At 40.5% G+C, this 20,306-nt stretch overlaps 1 protein-coding gene across 4 annotated transcripts in view; it reads right to left on the bottom strand.

The window, feature by feature from the left end:
* PHF21A (PHD finger protein 21A) overlaps positions 1–20,306 on the bottom strand; it is a 162,283-nt gene that overhangs the window by 126,054 nt on the left and 15,923 nt on the right. For all 4 annotated transcript variants that reach the window (XM_066630440.1, XM_066630419.1, XM_066630433.1 and 1 more), the window contains exons 2-3: positions 2,825–2,866; positions 1,934–2,090 (exon numbers count right to left, since the gene is read on the bottom strand). In XM_066630440.1, the coding sequence (XP_066486537.1) occupies positions 1,934–1,987 (54 nt within the window). In that variant the 5' untranslated portion in view covers positions 1,988–2,090; positions 2,825–2,866. The remainder of the gene's footprint in view (positions 1–1,933; positions 2,091–2,824; positions 2,867–20,306) is intronic.

Below are 20,306 nucleotides of genomic sequence, written 5' to 3'. Positions count from 1 at the left end.
GCACAACACCTTATGCCCCCTTCACCAATTGAACTAAGTTCAAGTATATGTAACTGAAACAAATGCACAGGCTTTCCTTGTTCTGCCTCTGTCCCCCCAATTTATTTCCCTGTGTCAATACCCAGAGTGTGAAACCTTCAGAACAACCCATCTTTTCTCTCAGTGCAAAGCAGTATATACATGAACATGGTGCTATATAAAGAAAATTCCACGTAAGAGTTCAAGAACTGTATACCGAGTTCAAGAACTGATCATACTTAGTGATCATGCTCACATGAAGAACAAGTTCAAATATGGACCCACCGCACCTGCAAATTTGTCATAATTGCCTACAAGAGTTTGGATTTGGAGTCATCAACCCAATTAATTTGGAAGTTACTTCTCACATTCGTTTCTGATCTTTGCAAGGATCAAGTGGGCCAAGAGGCTGTGCTTACTTAATACTGTTATTTGAAGGGATCTCCATGTCTATACACAGTCTGTGAAAACAGTGCCATTGGAAATAGCACGCTTTCAGCCCATGCAGTAAAGACTTTGTAAGAAGATATATTTCTTGAATCTCTTAAGCTTGATGGGTCTTTCACAATAGCTACACAATCCTATAAAAATGTACTTGCAAGTATGTTCCATGAAGTGAAAGGTCTTTTATCAGATCTATCTTGGCTCTCAGAGCATCTCTTTTGAGCAACAGGCAGATTTCCATATGACTACAACTTCCACCTGCAAACTGCAGTCGGTAACCAGAACAGAAATGTCACACGAAATACGAAAAGGTTTCATTGAAATAAGACTGACAAGTAATGTAGTTGGAAATTGTGTGTATATATTCTAAGAGCAGACTGACGTTTTTTTTTTATACTTGTGGTTACAAATGTTAAACAAGGAATTTTGTAGAAGTAAATAAATCATGCCTGCCACCTATAGTTTGCAGTTAGTCATGTTAAGAGTCATAAGCAGAACATTTTAAATTACACTTTTTGTACAAATTAAAAGACTTGCTGGTTCATTATATATTTCTAGCATGCCCATCACTGCTGAACCAACTGCCCACACAGAGACAGGAAATTTAGAACAAAAATGACAATCAGTGAATCAAGAAGCATTCCTTCCTCTCTTCCTCCCACCAAAAAGAAAGGAGCATTTCTTAAACTTACAGGACCTGGATAATGTCATATGTTTTTAGGTCTCTAGGAGAATAACTTAATATGGCAGAATCATGCCTTTAAAACTTTGAAATCAGAGCACAAACAAGGCCTCAAGGTTCTGAAAAAGTTGTACCGTCCCACTACAAACACTCTGAACCATAAGCAGTCATAATACTTTTAAGTTAAGAGTGCAAGCCTCCCACTCAAACCATTTTAGTAGATTGTGTGGTCCACTAATTTTCATAACAATTTTCCCCTTCTTTTCAATGTTGTGCAAGCTGTACAGTAAGTGTGGAAGATGACTAGGTGAGAATTAACAGTTACATTTTATGAGCTGAAAAGGAAAGAGAAAGGTTGGTAATTCTTTTTCCCCAGTATATTTGGGACAAAGGGTTATCTAATAAAGAAAAGTACGTGATGGGCAGCTGGAAAATATTACACACACACACACACACACACACACACACACACACACACACACACTTTTATCTGAAATAAAAATAAAAATAAACTGAAATTTATAATTTCTTATGCATTTTTCATACTCCAAAACTTCAGGTAAATGGCTTCAACTGAAAGCTCCATGGAGACAGAAGTAAATGTATCTGGGGTAAACTGGCAAAATTCACTTCAAACCCCAGAGATACAGTGGGCCATGAATTCCACAAATAAAATCTGCACTGCACTATTCACACCATATCAGAACTTGTGAATCAACAGGTGATTGAGAGACTCCTAAAGTCTTACAACCACTTTTCCTAAAAAGTAAGGCAGGCAATGTAATTTACCTGGTGAACCTGAATTTCCACTTTCAGAGCTTCCTGTAGAGTCTGCAACTCCATTCTCTACCTTCTCCACTTTTTTCCACTGTCGAGGTTACTAAATCCTCACCAGCTTCAGACACTTGCTTCAGAGTAAAGTACTTTCTCTTCTTTAAAATATATCCTACAGAAATAGCACAATGTTATCAGGAAAAAGAATATGCACACAGTTCAAGACAACCTGTCATTATTACACAACATCAAATCTAACAAGCACAAGGCGACCTTCACCTTTTATCTTAAGTCTTTCCTGTAGGAGGTATGTGCCCACTACAGATCCCTTGAAGTGTAACTGTTCTGTAAACTCACAGTCGAGACACACGTGGAACTTGAAAGCAAGTTCCATCGTCCAATGAAATCTGCTTCCTAATAAATGTACTTAGGACTGCAACTACGTTTTCCTTCCAATCCTCCATTGAAACTACACAATGGAAATCTATATAAAAATATATGCCCCAAATAGAGATTAGGCAAAAAGTAGTTTAATAACAGTGTGCCTCTTGAAAATAAGATGACACTGAATGAAGTGCTCACAGACCCAATTTTTAGATAAAATAAACTGCAAGCTATGCTAAATAATATATAGCTTTAATGTGGAATAAATCAGATAGCTATGAATAAGAGACTAAAATTAAAGGCTAAGAACACAGAGCCTTTCCAATGTTTATTAACTTTTCCAAGTTTGGCGTGAACTTGGCTGTAAGTTTGCTGGAATTTTAAACCCCACTGCAAAAACTACATTCAGAAATTTAACATTTCACAGAAGTCTTCACTCTTCATTTTATGGATGCCTGCTAAACAAAATGTACTCTTTGAATAATTTACTTGCCTAGAAATTTTGACAAGAAAAAAGCTTACCAGTTTTGGAAAACAAGTATTCTCTTCAGCTCTCTAGCTCCCCTGCAAAAAAAGGAAGAGAAGAGGAATCAGCAGACAGTACACCTGACATATGAGTTTGAATTACAGAACATTTGAAAGAGACTGGCAGACATATTTTTAAAGAAAGTAAATGACAGTAAAGACCAGCTGAGAAGAAGGAAGTTTACTACAAAAAGAGAAAAGCTCTTACAGTTCATACTAAAACAGAAGTTCAAATTCCTTTGGAAAGTAGGTCAAATTCTCTCATTCTTCTACGTTTGTTAAAACCAAAGCAGAGCAAATCCACACTCAATTTAAAATTACGGTTAGAGTAACGTTGATAAGATGTATTCCATTTTGCCCAACAATCCTAACATGCTGGTTAGGAGAGTGTGAAAAGCCACAGTCACCCAGTTAGCAGAGAACCCAGGTCACTCTAGTTCAAACCCAACACTCTACCAACCACAAACAGCACCAACTAACCTAAGCTTTTCTAATGTAAAAATTTCTCCAAAAGACTAAGATGACTACAGTTTATTTAACTAGTACATGAGTGACGTTATAGAACTATGTCTTAGCAAAGGTATCCAGACGTGAAATAAATAGCACTGCCGATGCTGGTATTGGTGTTCCAAGGGACTTTGTACACAGATGCAATCTGACAAAATATACCCTGCCACAGATTAAGACCAGAGCTTAAACTGTGATAGGGTATCTTCTGTATATCATATTTTCAGCCAATATCTAAGCAATTAACAAAACCAACTTGGTCTTCAGGACACCTACATTTAAAGTGACAAAATAATTGACACAAAAACCCCACAAAACTAAGATGGTGGAGAGCGACCACATTAAAAACTTGGCCCCTTAAGGGGCAGGGGCAACCAGGAGGCAGGGAGGAGGCAGCAGCATGATCCCCAGGATCGCGCTGCTCAGGGGGCTGCAGGGGCTTGGCTGCACTTACCAGAGCCTCCTGCAGCCTCCTGGGGGTTCTCCACAGCTTCTGCAGGGTTCTCCACAGCTTCAGAATGAAAGTGGAGTGAATTGGTCCACTTTCACTTTCGAAGCCGAGGGGAGCCCTGCAGATGGTCGCACAGGGCTCCTTGCACCCCGGGAGGCTGCAGGAGGCTCTAGTAAGTGTACCCAAGCCCCTGCAGCCCTGCATTGCTGCCTTCTCCCCATCCCCACTGTCTCCCCACCACCACTGGAAGAACTTACAGCGGTTTTCAAACTCCCTGAGAATTTGAAAACCGTTGGCATAAGCATTTCTTCTAAGAATATTTAAACTGCATGCTTGCTCTTCAGTAGTACTTGCTACATTCTGGAGTTTTACTTTCCTGCAACTAAGCTTTTTTTTTTTTTTAAACACTTTCCAGCAACTCAGAGGAAAACTGATAAAAACTTAAAAATAAAACAAAGCCTATCAAAGTAGGCAGTTTACAACAAATGATTGCAACATGTGGCATGAGTAATAAAAAGCCTGGAAATAGACAATGAGGACTAACTTCAAACACTAAGTATTTTTCAGTTCATAATTTAAACCCCTCAAACAAGGATTCAGAATAGCCACACCAAACACCACTACTTTATGTCTCACTATATCAGAGGACAAACTAGTTACAATTCTGCTTCTTCACTACAAAATATAACTTCATGAATGAGCTAAGGTCTGCTCTTAGCTAGCCTGTATTGAAACTTAACACCAACCTTTACGAATTTATACATATTCAAGGCAAAATAACTAATTCCATACACAATATACCTCATTCCAAAAACAAGATGAAATTTTGTGAGCCCAATCGTGAGCTCCCCAGAGCCAGTGATCCAGCCCAACTGCTGGCACTGGGCATCGTAAAAACACTGTAAAGTACCCCAACACCGGTGGGAGACACCCAACGCCAGCAGAGAGGCCAGCACTAGTTGGCACCAGAAGGACGCAGATGAGACATGCCGGGTGGCGAGTTTCCTCACTGGTTGAATGGGGAGACTTTTGGGGGCAGGGTAAAACTGGACAGGGGAAGGGCAGGCCAGGGGGTGGATGGGGTCCAAGAGGGGGTCACCAACAGAGGCCGCTGCTGAATCCTAAGCCCCTCCGGAGCTGCATGACACGGGCCTCCTTAGTTCTGCACCCACTAAATAGCAGGCACAGATCCAAGTAGACCCACTAGGGTCTGTAGTGTTTTACGCAAGGTAACAGAACCTTCCTTAACCTGAGGAGATTCCAGCAGCTGCTCTGGCCCCACAGGACACAGCAGTGGCCATTTTGGGACCGCTGTACCTCATGGCGCTGGGGAAGCAGAGGATTGGGCTATACGAATTCTGGTTCGGAGTCAAAAGGAGCCAAACTTTGAGGCATAAATAAAAAAGCTCATTTCCAATTTTTGAAACTTTCCCTTAAGAATAAAGTTCAAATTCCAGATATGTATTCATTATTCTCAGCTTATCTATTATGCTGTAGAAAGATTCTCTCACTTACCTAAATGAGGGAAACTCTGGCAAAAGGCATAGCCCTATGCATGTACCACATAAACATGATCAAGACTATTCGTCACTAAAATGTCCAGAAATAGAAGAGCTGTAACACTGAATATCCTTGACAATATTTTTTCTCACAGTACCACTACAAGAACACAAATCCAGCTCTGGTCCACAGCATTGGTTCTGAAGTTCAAACTGAACCTCTGTTTACTCATTTTTAAACTGGGGGCGAGTGTCTAGGACAGTGATGGCTAACCTATGGCACGTGTGCCACGGAGGGCACGTTGTTGGTGGGCACTCGAAACCATCGCCCCAGCTGCCAGGCACAAGCCTCTGCTCGCCATCCCTGGAATGAGGGGCGAGGCCAAGGGGGGGGAAGGAACGGACAGCAGGAAGAAGAGCCAGGCCCCCAGGGAGGAGTTACCCCCAGCAGCCCAATGGGAGTGCTTCCTCCCTCCCCTGCCTGGGGTAAGTTGGAAGGCTCGAATGCAGCCAGCGTGTCAGGCGGGCTCGGCTAAGCTGCTACTGCTTGGGGCTTGCTCCAAGGAAAGTGTGGCTGGGACTGCAGCCTCAGAGCCCAATCCTACTGTAGGATTGCATATCTACTCAGAAGTAAGTTCACTGTAGTGAGTGGGGCTTACTCCCAAGAAAGTGAGGGTAGGATTGCAGCCCTAGTCAAAAGAAGGGGGGGTGCTGGTAGTTTAAGAGCCCAAGCCCATGCATGTCTACTCAGAAGGAAGTCCCATTAGAGTCATTGGGGCTTGCTCCCAGGAAAGCATGACTGGGATTGCAGCCTGAGAGCCTACTCCTATGCATGTCTACTCAGAAGTAAGCCCCATTACAGTGGATGAGGCTTACTCCCAGGAAAGGGCGCCTGGGATTGGAGTCTGCTCCTGTGCATGTCTACTCAGAAGTAAGCGCCATTAGAGTCAATGAGGCTTACTCCTAGGAAAGAGTGGCTGGGATTGCAGCCTTAGAGTCTGCTCCTGTGCATGTCTACTCAGAAGTAAGCCCCATTAGAGTCAATGAGGCTTACTCCTAGGAAAGAGTGGCTGGGATTGCAGCCTTAGAGCCCACTTCTGTGGGTGGGTCTTTTTAAAAAAATATATTTTCTTGTTTGAGAAAATGAGCAGTGGCAAGGTCTTGCAGCCACCCCCTCCCTGATAATAGTTCTTTGCCTAGCATGTAATTACTCTGTGGAACTCTTTGCCACAGAAAGCAGTGATGACAACTTGCCTAGATGCCTTTAAGAAGGGATTGGACAAATTTCTAGAGGAAAAGATCATTAAGGGTTACGAATAATAGTGGGTAAAAGATGTTAATGTATGAGTTGTTTTTTCTAAACTAAAACCTCAATATTCAGGTTAAATTGCTGTGTTGGCACTTTGTGATAAATAAGTGGGTTTTGGGCTGCATTTTGGGCACACGATCTCTAAAAGGTTAGCCATCACTGGTCTAGGAAGACGAGGGGCAATCCTTTCCCCACAAGTCGGCTACAAAATTAAGACCTCAAGGCTGCAGCCCTCAAAATGATAAGTGTTAAAGACTCACAAAATTACTAGAGTGAATTTAAGGATAATTCAGATTTACAGTATCTTTAGAAAATTCCAAAAATACAATGAAATACTTATAAGGCTGAGTAAAGATGCCTAAAAAAAACCCAAGATTTTCTGTATCTTAACTGTATGAACCCTCAGATATGAAGTTCCTCTAAAAGAAGATTCTTATATGCTCGTAGTGAGGCTACCTAAGGTTGCAATTCAATCCACATTTTCCTTTGAGTAAGTTCCACTGAACACAATGTAACTTACTTCTGAGTAGACATGCACAGGATTGTGCTGTAAGTCACAGAAAGGTACCCAAGAAGATGCTCAAGTATAAGCAAGTGGCAAATTTGCATTCCAAGCAAAAGAGTTTTATGGACCTCTCTAGAGGTTAACACAATCAGTGGTTTTGTAGCACAGAATGTGGAAGTACCAGACTGCAGAGACAGAGAGGCCCAGGCTAAGGCCTCAAGGTAAAAGTTGACTGTCACATTCATGAAGGTTAAAAGCCACAGGTTTATCAATAATGATGGCTATATGGAATCCACATATTCAGAAGCAATGCTACTAAATGCTACTTAGACTTGAATAAAGTCTAAGGAGAAATCTGAGGACCAAGAAAGGCGGTATAGAAATACCTGTATTATTATTACTCGTGCAAGGAAAGCGCCCTACAGGTAGACCACAGCTGCGATACAAGGACATCTGCAAGAGGGATCTGAAGGCCTTAGGAGTGGACCTCAACAAGCGGGAAACCCTGGCCTCTGAGCGGCCCACTTGGAGGCAGGCTGTGCAACATGGCCTTTCCCAGTTTGAAGAGACACTTGGCCAACAGTCTGAGGCTAAGAGGCAAAGAAGGAAGGCCCATAGCCAGGGAGACAGACTGCACTTGCTCCCAGTGTGGAAGGGATTGTCACTCCCGAATCGGCCTTTTCAGCCACACTAGACGCTGTTCCAGAACACCTTTCAGAGCGCGATACCATAGTCTCTAGAGACTGAAGGTTGCCAACTACTACATTATTATTATTATTATTATTAAATACCATTTGGAGGGGAGCTATTGTCTTTCTGTCCTGCTTGTAGATTTCTCAGAAGCACCTGTCAGGTCAGTGTTTCCCAAACTGTGGGTTGTGACCCATCAGTGGGTAATGACCTAATTGCTGGTGAGTCTTAACAAGCCAATATCTGATTAGAAAAATGTACTGAGCCCGATGGAAAGGGCAACTGAGCCTCACACACAAGTTTACTTGTGAGTTGGCAAACATGCCTTCACCCACTTCAAAGGACAGGCCAAGAGGAATGCAATACCACCAGAATAGTTCAGAGTTGCCACCACAATGGTCACTGCTGTATGAACACAGGCCCCAACAAACTCTCAAGAAGTACCTTCCCAAGCTGACAAAGTGTGCTAAGTCCAATGGAAAGCAAAACTGAGCCACATGTGCATGTTTACTCATGAGTAAGCAAAAGTGCCTGGACTCCATTTGAAGGTCAGGCAAAGAGGCATGCAAGGCTACCAGATCAGATGAATGCAGACCTCAACACACACTTCAGAAGGCGGCCCCCCACTACAGTAAAAGATAAAACAGAGGCTCAAGCAGCCGATATTGTGAAACTTTTTCAAGGTCTTGTAAAGATAGGTGGGTCCTGGTAGAGTGATATTTTGAAAAGTGGGTTCTGTTGCTAAGAAGTTTGGGAACCACTGTGTTAGGCCATTGTGAAAAGCAAGATATTGGCCTGATCCAGCAGCACTCTTTGTACACATCAAGTGTGATCTGTGTGGGACAGCTTGATTGTAAACAAGGATGCAAGGGGTTACTATATAAGGAAAATGAAGCTTGCATCCAAAAAAACATGTATAAGGCACATACACTGTTCAGTCAGTTTACATGCAACATATTTTCTTTGGTTAGCTATGAATGCATCCGCGGGCATGAAGACTTTTTTCTGTGCCTGTGACTATAGTATTCCTGTGGATTCATGGGAACACTCAATAAAGCTTTGCCACAAGTCGCTCTCTGTCACAAATCAGACAGACACACAAGGGCTCTTACTTTCATTATAAAGAAAGTTAGTTGTCTCTACAGTATGGTAATCTGGGCATGGAGAGCCCAGGAAGTGGACTATGGTCAACTCTGTTAAATGTACAGACACCCTGTACATTACAATGACACCCTGGCTTGAGGCAAATGAGCAAAAAGCAATATGAAGCTTTTATACTCAATGCAACAACAGGCCAATATTAAATGTTTTCACTTCCAAGATTACCAGACTTTCATTTTTTTCCTGTGAAGAAAATGCTTTTGCCTTAATTACTATTGTCAGTGCCTGCTTAACAAACATTTCTCCTTTCATTTATATAAAATTCAACACATTTAATGTAATTTTATTTAATAGCAACAAATTTTAAAATGCCTCTTTTGAGTGTTTTAATTGAATTTCAATTTCCATTCAAATGTAACTTGAAAAACACACTCCTAAGTCAAAAGCTAATTATCTAGCAAACAAGCAAGGCATTTCCAACAATGACAAAAATATAAGTTTTTAAAATCTGAATTTTAATTCAACTCTCCCGTGATAAAGCTTCAACCTAGAATATTCTCTTAAAATAAAAACATAACAAACTTTATTCATCTCATTCACTTTTGGCAATAGACAAGGCATTTGGGAGCACCCTAAAAGCAAAAGTGCTCTTTTCTATGACATAGCAATACTCGATTCTCACTGGAAGTAGTAAGTTTGCGATCAGGCTGTACCACTTCAGAAAGAACTCACACAATTTTCCTCCCAACACCACACAAATTCCCACACCCAGAAAGCTGGCATGTCAGAAAGAAGGCTAGACCTCTTTTCCTGAGATGCAACCTTTTTATGTGGAGGTTTTGTATGGAGGAACACATGTACCAGTTTAGTCTCTGCTTACCACAGTAGCAAAAATTTGATTCTTCTCTACCTAAACCTAAAATTCAGGAGTGATTCACAGGACTCCAAATTCATTATGTTGCAGGTAGTTGTGCTGTGTGACAAAATGCTCAACGGCTACTCCATTACGTGGTCAGTCATAGAGTAATTTTATTCTAACCATTCCCAAGTTCTCCAAAACTCAAGTATGTTATTTGAACGTTGTCTCCCCTCAATACTGCTTTAATATAGTAGAAGTCTATACATATGCAATATTAGCAGTAGAAGATCTATAGCAGATAGTAGAAGTCCTATACTCACTGGTTATTCTAGTGCCTCAACTTGTCTACCAAGTACTTATGTAAAATTATTAGAAGGACCACTTGGTGGAAGAACACTAGTTTTATCGAACAGTTTTATGGAGGCAATGACAGCATAAGAAAAACCTTTCAATGGGAAGAATTTGGAAAGAGAAGTGATGGGGAAAGGTATCTTTGAGTTCTGGACTCTAATCCACGAGTAAACTGAACTCCCAAGCAGATGAAGCCATATGGCAAGAATATGACTGAGGGCACAGTGGTTGACAAAACTAAAGATTAGCAGCTACAAAACATCTGCTCTTGCTTCTTCCAGCATTCTGGATTAGACATAAAAGTAATAGCGAATGATTTTAACAAACTCAGGGCTACTTCACACAACATTTTTACCACAGCAGAAATAAGCTAATGAGCACAACAGTTTGTGAGTCACAGGAAAATACAGAAACACACACTTTACATAAGACATATATGTTTCTCTCTATGCCAAGATTATTTCTATGCAGGAATAATGCTATGTATAAAGAAGTGGCCATGAACATCATTAAAGTAAGTTTATCTTTATTACCCAAAACAAAGAACCCATGCCCCATGGGAGGAGGTTATGACCATACAAGCATGTTAAAAAGTTCTTGACCCACTGTTTCTTTCTGAAGTGGTATGCAATCATATGCAAATTCAAGATGCTACATAACATTTTAAAAAAATGAGTTGAAACTCTTGATTGTATGACGGTAAAAACCACAAGTTATATGGTCTGAAAAAGAAGAAGGGCAGTGAAGCCTGGAGCTCACGTTCAGAGTTCAGGGATCTTACCAGACTATCAGTTTTTAGGGTTATCAATGCATAGTTGCTACTCATTTGATGGGTGTAGTCCAGACACCTTCCTCAAGGCCAAGCTTTCTGTTTTTGGAATATTGTGGAACAACATTGCCTGCAAGTGGGAACCAATGACCTGAGCTTGGAATGGGGAAATTCTCAGCACAGCAATGTCACTCTATATCTGAGGAAGAAGAGGAGTTGGGGGTTGCTGTTTGGAAGCAGGCATTTGCTTCTGTAAGACCCATGCCCTTTTCCGACATTATGGACAAGAGCAGAAAGGACACAAAGGGGAAGGGAGAAAGAGTATGCCTTCAAGACTCGTTCTTCCCCACTGAAATGCTCCCCCAATATGTCACTGAAGCCCCATCTCCTCAGGACTGCCACCATGGAACATTCCACCACAGGGACGGAGCATGCTCTTCCTGCCCCAGTCAGACATTCTTTCCACAGTTGTTTCTAACATTTGAAATTTATTTAATAAACTTATTTCCCACCTTTCTCTCATAATTGTGGGCGTCCAAAGAGCTGGGATCAAGTCCAGGTCTTGATGTGGAGTCATTGTTCATGAGTGCACAGTAACAGCTTAATAGTTCAGCATCAGAGTTTATTGAGACCCAGACTAGAAATGTTCTTCTATCCATCTTACTGCTGCTTTGAATAGATAGTAAATACAACATTAACTGGGCAAAGGTTTTACCCAAAAGGAAGGAAGTGTAATTATTTCATAAGCAAAAACATGGTAACTGCAGATACCACACTCCATGAACACTGAGTTTTTAATTTGGTCATTAAGCTTTGAATTTGGATGTGGCCAATTAGCCTCAGATTCAAGAGAGATTGCTAGATAGGGCCAGAGATATATCTTTTGCAGGTTTTTTTGTAAACAAGTGATATCTGTCAATAAATGTGAATGGATGGTAACATTTGGGTTTTTAACTGAAGAGGTCAAGTTTTCATGGTTTTGAGTACTGATTTCTTATGTCGGGAGCATGAGGTCATGTCAACCCCAAGGGATTTTTTAACATATATACTTTATTATAAAAGAGGGTTTTGAAAACCTACACAAGTGAATTGATACACCAGGATGGTACTGATCAAGCATCTGAGTAATTGTTTGACTTCAGATCAGGGGAGGCTTTGGGGCTGAAATAGACTGAAATCGACTTTAAAACAAAGTTGGAAAGAAACAAGCTGTGATGTTTTCAAAAGTATCTCTGCACTGGGAATCTCTATTCAGTCCCTGGATGAGAAGAGCAATTTAGAATAGGTAGCCACAAAGGAGTCTCATCACAGCCTGTGTCTTCTGTGGGGGTTGAAAACATCTGAGGGACTGCCACAACTGTACTTCAACAAAGGATTCCATACTACTTCTTCAGAGCTCTTCACTGAATATCTAGAAAGAGTGCCTGCCACAAATATCCATCAAAGCCACCTTGTCTCTGGAAAGTCTCTAAAAACAAGCACGTAAGCAAAATCCTAAATTATGAAGCAATGAGAAAAGTGGTGCAGGAATATATAAATAAACACGGAACCATGTTGCTTCTTCCACACTGTGCAGCTTAGGGCAAGTGAAAAGGTAAACCAATCAATAGCAGAAAAATGCCTCAATCCAGAAAAGGGAGGAAGCGCATGATGCTTCCCTTATGACTCAATGGCAAAAGGTAAATATTCTACTTCTGTACTAATCTATACAATCTATATACTGGTCCAACCTTGTTATACTGGCAAGAAACTTTGGAAAGGAGAAAGTGAAAAAATTTAAATGCAGAAAAAATCACTGGCACTGGGCTGACAAAAGATCATCTAACAAGCTTAAACAAAAGCAGTTTTCATATATACAACCGATAACTAAAACTTTTGGCCCAGTTTTTGTAAGACAGATTTAACTAGAAAGCAATAATATATAAATATAAATACTTCAGAGAAGTATATACATATGAAATAAAAATGATTACAGTGGAGACTTAAGCAATCTTAACTTTCATACATGCTTGAACTATTTGAAAGCTTTTCTTAAATTCCCTATTAACCTTTTAGAACTATACACACAGAGTATAAAAGTTTAGAAAATGAAAACATGAGAAATTCAAAAGGGGATAGAAAATGCAAAGGCATGTTTTCCCAATACCTAGGAACTACAGTATTTGTTTACTGCTAATGCTGGCCCTTTTACAAGTAGTTACAAGAGACTTCCATTAAACTTTGTACAAAATCCCAGGAGCCTTTATTTTTCCCCCCTAAAGTCTCCTCATCAGAGCAGCAGGGGGTCCCATTAGACACCCTATTTTACTTCAACCTTATAAATAACATTAGCTGTACACCATTTCCATGGAAACCAAGTACAATGAAACACACTTAAATGAATACCTGTTAAATGGATGAATTTATATCTAGAAGTATTTTCTGCTCCAAATAAAATTGACAGGATAATGAGACATTCTTAAATTAATAACATGACTAGCCTAGTCCTAAATTACTAAATACTTTTTTGGTATATTACAAGCTAGCAACAGTGGGCTAGACCTTGCAAGATCTCTGTAGGGGACACCCAGTCCCGAGTGAGGCCAATAATCCAAAGCATGGCAAAGTAAGATCTGAGAAAAACTTACAAAGATAAATTTTCAATGCCATACAAGGACTGGGTTAGTTGTGCATTCAGAACTGAATAGTTTCTTAGATGCTAGTCAAATAATGTCACTATTTTTATAAAACATTTAATAATGTCATTTATAGACAAAGGAAACATTCAAATGACTAGGAGCATTTTTGTTCAACCTTTTAAAGCAAAATTCCTCCTCCCCACCTCCCCCCAAATCCCGCTTACCTCTCTGCTGCTCAGCGGTCCACACGACCGCTGAGCGGTGGAGGAAGAGTGCCTACCCTGTGGTAGCCCAGTGCGGGCCAGGGCTGGGGTACCACCAGCACTCGTCCAGCATCAGGGTCCGCTAATGTGCCCTACAACACGTTTGCGACAGTGCGCGCTGGCAGTGACAGTGCGCACCAGTGGTGAGCCAACTGGACTCTTAAGACATCTATCTGCTACTCAAGGTCAAAAATTATTCTTCACCCAGTTAGCAGGGTTAACTTACTATGTTTGTACACTTGTTACAAACGTACACTTTACATGGTATACTCACATTCTGTTTGTGAGTATACAAACATGTACTATGTACATTCCTACATAGTAATTTGTTAACTTACTATGATACATAGAAATGAGAGCTGACTCATAGAACATTACTGGTTCCATGTTATATCATAACATCATCTCACTGGTTCTCAGAACAATCAGTCTCACAGGTCAGTCTTGAGTTAAAGAAATCCACATTTCGTTCCATAAGGCAGTTGTGTTTTCATTTTCTGGTTAAGTGGCCATACCTTTTGATGGAATATAGATATTTCAATGCAGTTTCATTGCATTCTGCATTAAATTACCTTTCCAATGACATACAACATGATGGTATTATTCATGCATACCAGTTTTCACAATTTTGGCCATTAGTGTAAAGTTCAGCTTGTTGCCCAGTGCAATTACTACCCCCTGCACCCCCTTAGCTACACCACTGAGCCAAGTAACACTCCTTCCAACCAACAAAAAAATTAAATCCCTAAGTATACAAAATCATTCCCTGGGCTTATTTTTCTGTATCCAATGGCGTTGACAAATTAACAAGGTATACTCACATTTATCTGAATGTAGGATCTCCTGGTTCATTTGTTCATTTCTCCATATGGTGACAGGAGTATGAAAGAAAGTCTAAACCCTACTTGCAATTTCTTCCTGCGTACAATTATGGGTTATCAACTAAACAGGCCCCCTCATGATACTTTACAGAGTTAACCTGAATTCCACATTTCTGTTTAATAGAAGTGACCTTACTTCTGTACTGTAATGATAAAGGGCTTCATCCCTGCCCTTTTCTCTTTTTTAAACAGAAAGCCATCTATGTTTTATTTCCCTCACCAAAAGGGGAAACATAGACATGTACACAGTAGATAGGTAATAGAGGGAAAACAGCTGAATCTTACAATGATGCTTGCCACAATACAGCTGACAACAAGGAAAACTAACCAGCAAACAGTTTAAGGTACCCAGCCATGCCCATTGGCTACTGCAAGTGCTTTGCCTGCTTAAGAGAAGGAAGGAGGCTACAGGAAACATATTAGTGAGGAGACAGTTGTGTTTCTGGGTAGTTTCCCTCCCAACGCCAGCTGTGAGGGAACTGCATAGGGCTAAAAAGTTTCCTTTTATCTATTAACTAAAGGGGTAGCTGGCAGTCATCTAGAAATTGTACTTAGCTCAACTATTTCAGTCACAAATTAGAAGATTACAACTGTTTGGTCATTTTTCAATAAAAAATTGGTCCACTAACTAGCCAAGAGGTGGGCTGCTACCAACAACAGGGTTTCTTGTCAGAAAAAACAGTTTTCTAATAGCCAAACAACACAGATTAGTTAAATTCAGGGCACCAATAGCCTGGAGAAACCATACAAGCATACTATCCTTGTAAGATTCATGTTTGCAGGTAACATATAATACATTTGGTTTAAAAGGAGCATCGCAAATTTGCTTAAAAAAATAAGCAAGTTTTAATTCTATCTTGTATATTGAGATACTGTTCATTAGCTGTTTGGTAATAATATCATATAGTACCAAGTTAATACAGCACTGGTAAATAGGGAAGAAAATACATTGTCTCTGTACTGCAGTATAAATACAAATAGTCATCAATACTCATCTTTTCAGCATTGCACAAAGAAGTGCCCAATATGTGCCCCTTAATCATTCAAATCAAGGTTTTTAAATCTACTTATAATTCACTTGAAACCAACTTTTGCCCCCAGTTTGCAGCAGCCTTAGATATCTTCATGCAAAACTACAACCTTCATAGATAAGGCAGATGCTATTAGCATGTCCTAATTACACCTCTCCCAGATTTTCAGCCAACTATTTAACTAAAATAAATTATACTCCACTTTTCATATGTTCACAATCAAAACACATAAAAAAATCAGTAATAAGAACAAAGGGAGATAAAAACAGTGACAACAACAAGACTAAGTGATTTGGAAGGAGTGGGTGGACATACAGGACAAATTGGACATACAGGACAGATTCCCTACACTGTAGGAAGATGTTGACAAATTTATATACAGGTAGGCCCACAAATCCATGGATCTGGTATTTGTAGATAGATTTATACACAAAACCGCTGATCCAGGGGAACCCCCACACCCCCATTACAAGTATCTTTGTTAACAATAGGAGTTCTCACAGTGCAGGTGCTTCTTGCTGAACTTTCTTCCTTAACTGAAGAACTGGACATGCAGGCAATCAGCCCGCATGCTAGAGAACAACTAACAGGAAACAGGAGTTCCTGCTTCCTGTTAGTCTCTCTGAAGCATGCAGGCTCGTTGCCTGCACATTCGGTTCTTCAGTTAAGGAAGAAAGTTAAGCAAGAAACACTGGTGCTGCTCCTACTATAAACAAAAGGTACTTGTAATGGGCGCTATTAATATAGCATTCCCCCATATCTGCAGTTCCTAATCCTCAGGCGGGGCCAGAATGGAAGCCTCATGGATGCAGATGCCTGCCTGTACCACTAATCTGAATAATATTCTATTAATACATATTTTTCCAACAGAAAAGTTCACAAAATGCTTTACAAACTCAAATAATTTAATGACTCCTTGACCCAAAAGGGTTCACAATTTAAAAATATGCAGAAGAATATCAGCAAACAGCCCCTAGAAAAGACATGGTGATGGAGAGAAAAAGAACAATTACTCTCCCCCTGGTAAATACAAGGAGCCCCATTTGGAAAGAGTGTCTCTTTGCCCAGTTAGCAGGTTATAGATTTTATCCCCATTTAGCCAGAAAACTCACTGTTACAACATTAGATTTGAGATATAATGGCCCAACCTATCTCACTGACAGCACATTCCTGACCTTCTCTTGGGCCGGCATTTCCAGGTGCTAGCTGCGCCTGCTCAAGGACACACACAAGCCTGTGGAGGTCACCCTCTATGCATCCAGCCTCTATGCCACCCAGACCCAGCAAGGTTGTGATGGCTAAGGGTGGCCAGCGTAGGGGTTGGGGAGGGTGGAACTGGGGTATTTCGGAGCTGGGGAGTATGGGCAGTGCAGGCTTGCAGGCACTTAGGCCAGATGCTAAACCCCCACCCCGAGTAAACTAGCATTACATTGGGTTGCTCTGATCTGCACCAGTGATCTGCCGGCCATCCTGTTCCAGCACATGTTAGGATTGGGCTGCCTGTTGTGAAAATAAACTGGTGGAAAGCAGAATCAAGAAGCTCCGAGGAAGAAGAGCAGATTTAAAAAGGGGGGAAAACTTCCACTTACTAAAATTCTCCCAAACCAATGGAGATTGCTTCAGACTTGGTGTTCAAGACCATCCAACATGGGTGCTAGATTTCAACATCCATGCCAAGGCTATATGGGGTAGCTGAAGATTTCATGGCCACCATGATAATCATGGGGCTATTATGAAGCATTTGTGATCTCTACACATATTGAAGGTCATGTGATCAATTTATATGTTCTCTGTTAAGCAGACTAATAGTAATTTGCAAACATGAACTGATTGCTACCAGGCATGATTTAGACTAACAAATATGCATTTCCTCTGCAGGTGTAGAGGATCAGTTCAAATGGTCTGTCCTGGAAGACTGATGGATCAAGAGTATTCCTGGACAACTCTTGAGGGATTTTCACATGACATGGCATATAATTCTGACAAAGCCCTGGGTTGAGCAATGGAATGTGGAGTTGACCAGGGAATTGAAAACATCCCTTCCCAATGGTTAGAGCTAATGCAAGTTCCTAGTTTTTTCCCCAGGAGCTTGGGACAATGAAGTAGCAAGGAAGACAATTGAAAACTCAGAATGAAAATGACTGAACACTGACTATAATTCATATTATATGGCAGCAAAGGTTGCTTTTCTGCCTCCACAGAAAGACAGGAAAGGGAGTGAGACCTTGCTGATTTGATAAGACCTTTCAGAATCTCCCAATATTACCAATTGTGGCATCATATGGGGAAATCTACCTGGGACAGGGGCACTATACTGTGTAGTTCTATTCTTCCACTGTAGTTGGGTTTCAGAAGCAGGGCTGGAATATTTCTCCTCTACTTTAGCAGTTATGCTATGGAGTTTCCTCAAGGTTCTCTTCTATCCCATGTGCTTTTCAACACCTACAAGAAACTGCTGGGACACAGAACGTCCAGAGATTTCAGGTAAGGTGTCATCATCAGTATGTCGACGACACAGCTCTCCTTGTCATTTGGTCTAGATGAAGCAGTTGATGTATGTAACAGGTACTTGGAGTCAGTAATAAGCTAGATGAGGGTAATAAACTGAAGTTAATTCAGATAAAATAGATGTGCAGTTGGCAAGGAGTTCATCCGATGAGGATGATGGAGTTCAGCCTGTACTGGATGGGGCTATACTTACCCTTAAGTAGCAGGTGCATAGCTTCAGATTCATCTTTGTCTATGAATGTTCAGGAATCTGTAGCTCTAAGCACCTTTTACCAGTTGGTTGGTGCTCCAGCTATGCCTTGTATCAATCACTGTGGTGAATTCATGCTCTTGTAACATCAAGGTTAGAACACACTACAGTAATCCATTTGGAGTTATCTTAGAAAAGACTGCTTTGAAACTCCATTTCAAAGTATGGTGGCAAAGCTATTGACAAAAATCCACCACACTTTTCATATTATAGTTACTGGGGAAAAATATTTTACATCAATTACGTTTACATTTTCAGGATCAATTCAATTTTTTCAAGTAGTTTCAAACTTTGGGCTATTCAGGGTGATGAAATGTAAAAAAGCTGCCTAAAATTCAGGCAAGAGTCATTTACTTAAATTCTTCAAAATAGTCAGGAAAGCCAAATGCAGTATCCTGCATTTATGGTGCATATATTTCAGCCACAACAAACCTAATAAGTTACGAGAGGCCTCCTAATGAAGATAACACCAAGTGTGAGCCAGTCAGAACAGATCTCTCTTCATGCAGATAATGACACTCAGTTCTTAGGTTGGAGCTCTAACTAAAATTTGGAATACCAGATCTGGCAAGTTTAGCATTTATTCACTGAAGACTCAATTCTTTGAGACAAGTGGTTTTATATTTCCTTCCCCCATGTGTTCGTTTCCAGCTCTACAGATGCTCTCTAAAAGCCACTGTCATCAATACACAACACTCATGCTTAAACACAATGAGATTTTGCCAAGCTGTGTTTGGGACATTCCCCTATATAAGTGGGAAAAAATCTAAACTGTTGCCCGCATATACCCACCTGCTTAATATGCATCATGCAATGATGTAATATGCACATCCTCTAAGAAATGGCAAAATAATTCATCAAGTAATAACTTTTTCCAAACAGAAAGTTATCAATAAGAACAAAGAAAATACAGGGCTTGTCATGCCCAGCTTTACCTCAAGAACTGACCACTTTGTAAATCAGAACAATAACCTTTAATCATGCTGCCCACTTCTGAAAGCTTACTCTGTATTCCTCCCTCCCCAATCAGAAAACTACATTTTTCATTTATCAGTACTGGTAAGTATCACAGGGCTACTGAAATCAGACAGCGATATGTTAAGTGAGAAGATCATTAAAGTGAATGTAAATCTTTAAATTCTGATGCAATTATTTTAAAAAAACGCCAGTTCTCTTCAGTCTTAACATACCCAACATGGCTTGTTTGTTTTGTCCAATAAAGAATTTGGGTTGGCTTCAGGCAAGATGCTACCAGCCCTGTTTACAATATACAGAAACTACCTACAAAGCAAATCAAGGGCAATGCATTAAATGACTCTAACACAATATTTCAGGGTTATTACAGTTCCTTGTCTCACACCCAGGAAAACCTTAGGGCTGTTACACCAAGTCTAATACATCTTCACGTGATCTTTTAAAAACTGTCCAGGTGCACTGTTTTCAAGTACTGTCATATATACAATATTTGGTGCTCAAAAGTAGTGTCTGAAAACAGCTTTAAGGAGTAGAATCATACTTGAAACCAGGGCCTCTGAGAGGAATTTAATCAGGGGGTACAAAGTTTCTTTTGGGCCCCTTTGCAAAGGGAGAGGGGTGAAACAGAGCTGGGGAGGGTGGTGATGGGTGAGCAGAATGGGGGCAGGGAGGGTCAAAACAGGGTGGGGGAGGGTGGAGATTGCTGGATAAGTCTTTGGAGCTCAGGTCTATCCACCCATGTGGCACTGGCAGCTAGATACAGTAAAACAGAAAACCAAACACTCCTAAATCTCTCTAAAATCTTTAAGATATAGAAAATCATGCAGATAATTAGCATCATATTTAGGCTCACACTAGAATGGAAAGTGTCCTCTGTCTACCAAAACTTACAGCAGTAGTCTTACAGTTGTG

This window comes from Tiliqua scincoides, chromosome 1 (genome assembly GCF_035046505.1).
Source record: "Tiliqua scincoides isolate rTilSci1 chromosome 1, rTilSci1.hap2, whole genome shotgun sequence".
NCBI lineage: Eukaryota > Metazoa > Chordata > Lepidosauria > Squamata > Scincidae > Tiliqua > Tiliqua scincoides.
Note: the sequence above shows the minus strand (reverse complement) of the source record. Positions and strands in the feature narration are given on the sequence as shown.